The following is a 4,331-nucleotide window of genomic DNA, read 5'->3' as shown; positions in this document are numbered from 1 at the left end:
GACCCCTTTCCTAAGGGGAGGTTTCTGGCAAGGGTCTTTGGGGTCTTTTGTGGTAGGCGAGGGCTAGGTCCGGAGGCCAGGACAGGGTGGAGAATGGGACTGAAATCCTTGGGGCACAGCTGAGGTCCAGCCACATCGTGGCCCCCCCTGCCCAGTGTCCTTGTCAGAAGGCTCTGTTGGGAGGAGTGCATTCCCAGAGCCACATGGGAGCGGCCTGCCGAGGGGAGGGCAAGCCCTTCCCAAAGCCTTTCTGGATGTCACGCCTGCCCAGGCAACTATGGCAAAGGCTGGCCCCCACCGTTTATTTAAGACACACACTGCCCCTGTGCACAGGCTCTTGAACCACAAGGAGCACTTGGAGCAGTCAGGCCCGTCCCTGGGGAGGGAGGGTAGACCTGGGTTCTCCCTGGCAACCGCCAGCCCCAAGAGGAAGAACCGTGCCCACTTTACTAAGGAAGATATGGTGCATCTGGGACAGGGGCCAGGGCCTGCTTCCTGCTCTGCATAGGAAACCTGGGGCTGGGTCTTAGTCCCTTAGGGAAGGGCAGGGGACACACAGCCCTTCTTGGAGCCAGCCTTACAAAACCAGGAGTCAGGCCTAGAGAAGCTGGGGGCCTGCCCAGGGCACACAGCTCTGCACAGGGCCCCCTTGGAGGGAAGCAGTGGGAGGGTCCTCCCCAGGGGACTGCCAGGGAGGTGGGCAGTTTGCCTGTCAAAGAAACCCTTCATCCTGACCTTGACAAGGAAGGGGCTGGGCCCTGGGCCAGGGGAGGCTGTGGCTGGGGGCTCTGGGCTGCAGGTTGTGGCCTGGGTATGTCCCGCAGCTCCTGCTGAGGCTGGGCCCAGGTCTCCCAGCTGCGTGTGCCCAGCTGTTTGTAGATTCTTTGAAGGACCGTGTGCCAGGTGTGTGTGTGCCCTCATGTGAGGCCTGTGACAGCTGCGCACCTGGTGTCTTTGTGGGTCTGGCTGCCAGTGCGAGTGCCCTGTGTACTGTGTGTGCCACGGGGTCCACGTATACGGGGTGTCCGCAGGCCTGTGGTCTCACACGTGTGCCGCCAGCCCCCAGCCTGCTTGCGGGGCAGCATTTATTTGCACTTGTGCACGTAGTAGCCGGTGAGGTAGCCCAGGATAAAGATGATCCAGAAGAGGGCCACGCCGCCCAGCACCTTCATGGAGATGCCCAGCTTGCCCGAGCACAGCTTCTGGGAGATCCTGGGGTGAGAACCAACCGGAGTTGAGCCCCAGGCCGGGGCCACGTGAGGGGCCCCCTAAGTGGACTGTGGCCATTGGGCCGGGTCACGGGGAGAGGCCTGGGCACTCAGGAGGCCACCCGCCCCACCCACAGCCAACCAAAGGGAAGCCCCAGGGCTGTGGTCTGCTGAGCTGCTGGGCTCCCAGCTGGGACAGGGTGGAGGGTGACGGGGCTGGCGGCAGGGGTTAGGGCAGGTGGCTCCGGAAGGAGGGACCGACCTGCTGGGGCTGCAGGCTACCCTCAGGCCCCTCACCTGCGGCAGCATGAGGCCTCTTCTGTGCTGGACACGGCCCCCAGGCTGACTCCATCCCGGCTGCCGTCCTCCCACCTGCTGTAGTGGACGTGGCTCTCCTGCGGCTGCATGCTGCCAGGTTGCAGCAGAGGGGCGGGGCCTTCACGGTGGGGAGACTGAGGCAGGCTGTGAGTTCACTGTAAAGCACAGCCGATGGAGGGTGCAGCCAAGACCTGCTCTGGGGCTGCTGCTGGTGGAGGGGGGCTGCTGCTAGGGGACGGGGGTTGGGGGAGCTGCAGCTGGGGGAGGGGCTGCCTGGGGTTAGGTGGGGGGGGGCTGCTGCTGGGGGAGGAGCTGTCTGGGGTTAGACGGGGGCGGGGGGGCACTAAGGGTCGGGGGCTGGCTCCCTCACTGGCTCTGTCACCTGACTTAACAGGTGACTTAGATGCAGAGTGGTTGAGTCACTTGCCCGGGGTCATGCCGGGAGGATGGGACCAAACAGGAATTCCAACCCAGGGAGGCCGAAAGGCGGCCAAGCTCTGACCTCAGGAATGTGGGAAGCCAGAGTTTCCTTCCAGTGAGCTCCAGGGGCCTCTCTTCCCGGGTGCTTTTATCAGGGAGGCTGCACAGCCTGCCGCCCTCAAGAGACGAGGACACTGTGGCCCAACCCAGGCTGTAGCCCCTGATAATTGTTCCCCTCCGTAACCCTGCCTGATAAGGCCCCTGCTGACCTCTGGAAAGCCTGGCCAGGGGCGTGGGGGTGGGGCAGGCGGCAGGCCGGAGGCGGCGGCTGGTACAGCTAGTCTGGCCCTTGTCTGGGAAGGATACGTGGCTCACCCCAGACAGTGGCAGCAGCTGTGTCCTTGGCCTGTGTGGGTTGCAGCTCCTCCACCCACACCTCTGGGAGGGCCGGGGTTTGGGGGATGCACGGGCCTGGGGTGGGTTCAAGGCCTTGGGGAGGCCCTACAGAGAGGATGGTCATGGGTCTCGGCGGCTGCCCAGAGGGGGGGGGGCCCAGCCCCAGCACCAGCTCCCTGCTGGGCTCCAGCTCCTGCAGGCCAGGGACTCATGTTTGCATCTCGGCACTCAGCTCGGTGCTTGGCAGCCCAGGTGTCCAGAGAGGCAAGGAGACCGCGGGGACTGAGCAGGAACTCTGAGCACCGGTGCAGCTGCCCGGCAGGCCTGTGCCAGCCCCAGCTCTGAGCACCTCCTTCACCCTCTGGCCTCTGTTAGGACCTCCTGTTTACCTAAGGGGGCGCAGGGGTGGAGGGGGCACCAGAAGTTGAGAACCCACCCAGGCTGTGGGATTTGGGGTTAGCTCTCTGGTCTGTTGGGCCCCCAGTGTCCCCTCTGGGCATCTGGCCCCCAGGAGTGGGGTCCTCAGGCAGGCAGCGGCAGGCCCCTCACTTCTAGGGGCTGAGGCTATGCTGGGCCCCTGCCATCAGGGAAGGCTGACCCTCCTCCCAGGTCATTGGCACAGAGGCCTAAAGGCACAGCAGCCACCCCCCTGCAAGAAACCAGCACAGAAACTCAAGCCCCAGGCATTTCTGAGACTCCCGGCATTTCCTTGTCTGCCCTTCCACAAAGCCCAGCGAGGCAGAGGGAGCCGTGTCAAAGCCATAAAGTGTGCCTTCGGTGGGAGCCCTGGCTACTGAATCTACTGGAGTTAGTTTGCTCTCCCGGAGCCTGTGGAGCCGTCAGCTCCCTGCCCAAGGTTCACACCCTCTGGCCTGGTGAGCAGAATCCCAGTCTAGTCCCAGCAGCAATGTGCCAGACCCAGGTGACAGCCACGACCGGGGTAAGACAAGCTTAATATCACCACCCCTGTGTTCCCAAGTCACCCAGCTGTGGGCCAAAAGCCAGGGTGCAGCAAGGGATGTGAGAGCCTTTGCTTCTGTGAAAGAAGTGCAGCCTGGATGTGATGGCTGGAGCTGCAGCAGCCGCCTTGCAACCCGACATCCAGGCAGCATTAGTCCTGGGAGTGCTGAGTCTCCAAGTCCACAGCAGCAGCCCACCACCGGCCTCTCGGTGGGAGGCGTCAAGCCCAGCGTGTTCAGGTCTGGGATCGTGGGTTCCTGTCTTGCTGACTGACAAGAATGTGCAGTTCCCAAGTCACCCGGGTGGGCAAAGCCACCAGGGCCGGCCCTAGAGGCTGGCCTCCCTCACTCACTCAGTAAGCATCTGTTCACACTTCCCTGACAGTCACAGGTGTGGCGGCAGGAACCCATCAGGTCCTTCCTGCACTCATAAACCTCCCAGGGGTTTGTGAGTGCAGGAAGGTCCTAGGCACACAGCGGTCCCCGCACACACCTCTTCACCCCACAGCGCCTCAGGGCCCCACACTTACCCGAGAACCTTGCCTGAGGACTGGGGCCTCAGGGAGTGGTCAGGGCTTGGCCAGCTGCCCGCACCTTCCAGCGAGGCAGGTCGTGGGCTGAGGTGCAGCAGATGCCTCGAGCCTAAAAAAATAAGAAAGGTGACCGGAGGAGCGGCCTTGCTAGGGGCCGGGAAGGGAAAGTAGCCGGGGTCGGGGGTCCCCAACGGCCACCAAGAGCCAGGCATGCAGTTCCGGGTCTGGCCCCGCTCTGCGGGTTGGGCCGGGGTGGGGGGGTCAGTCCAGGGCACGCCAACAGCCCCCGCCAATTCTCAGCCGCGCCCAGACCCAGCTCCCCACTGCAGCTCGGACCCCGCGCGCCTCACCTGCGTCTCCGCGTATCCCGGCTCCGCAGGGGTCTGGACTGGGCAAGGGGCAAGGGCTGGGGCGGGGCCACGCGGGGAAGGGCTGGAGCCAGCCGCGGGAAGACGCCAGGTCCAGAGGGGCTGGGGCGGGGCCGGGGGCGGGGCGAG

General features: G+C 64.4%; 1 protein-coding gene across 3 annotated transcripts in view; it reads right to left on the bottom strand.

Annotated features, from left to right (window-relative positions):
* Positions 1-280: 280 nt before the first annotated feature.
* SMIM1 (small integral membrane protein 1 (Vel blood group)) overlaps positions 281-4,331 on the bottom strand; it is a 17,949-nt gene continuing 13,898 nt past the window's right edge. Inside the window, exons 1-4 of one of the 3 annotated variants that reach the window (XM_032262204.1) lie at positions 4,185-4,267; positions 3,832-3,943; positions 1,506-1,681; positions 281-1,212 (exon numbers count right to left, since the gene is read on the bottom strand). In XM_032262204.1, coding sequence (XP_032118095.1) covers positions 1,086-1,212; positions 1,506-1,615 — 237 coding nt within the window. In that variant the 5' untranslated portion in view covers positions 1,616-1,681; positions 3,832-3,943; positions 4,185-4,267 and the 3' untranslated portion in view covers positions 281-1,085. Of the gene's footprint in view, positions 1,213-1,505; positions 1,682-2,215; positions 2,504-3,831; positions 3,944-4,184; positions 4,268-4,331 lie in introns of those variants that run through there. The other 2 variants (XM_032262205.1, XM_032262206.1) reach the window with 2 other exon arrangements.

This window comes from Sapajus apella, unplaced genomic scaffold (assembly GCF_009761245.1).
Source record: "Sapajus apella isolate SASKATOON/1434 unplaced genomic scaffold, GSC_monkey_1.0 scaffold127, whole genome shotgun sequence".
Lineage (NCBI taxonomy): Eukaryota > Metazoa > Chordata > Mammalia > Primates > Cebidae > Sapajus > Sapajus apella.
This window is presented reverse-complemented; position numbering and strand designations above follow the sequence as displayed.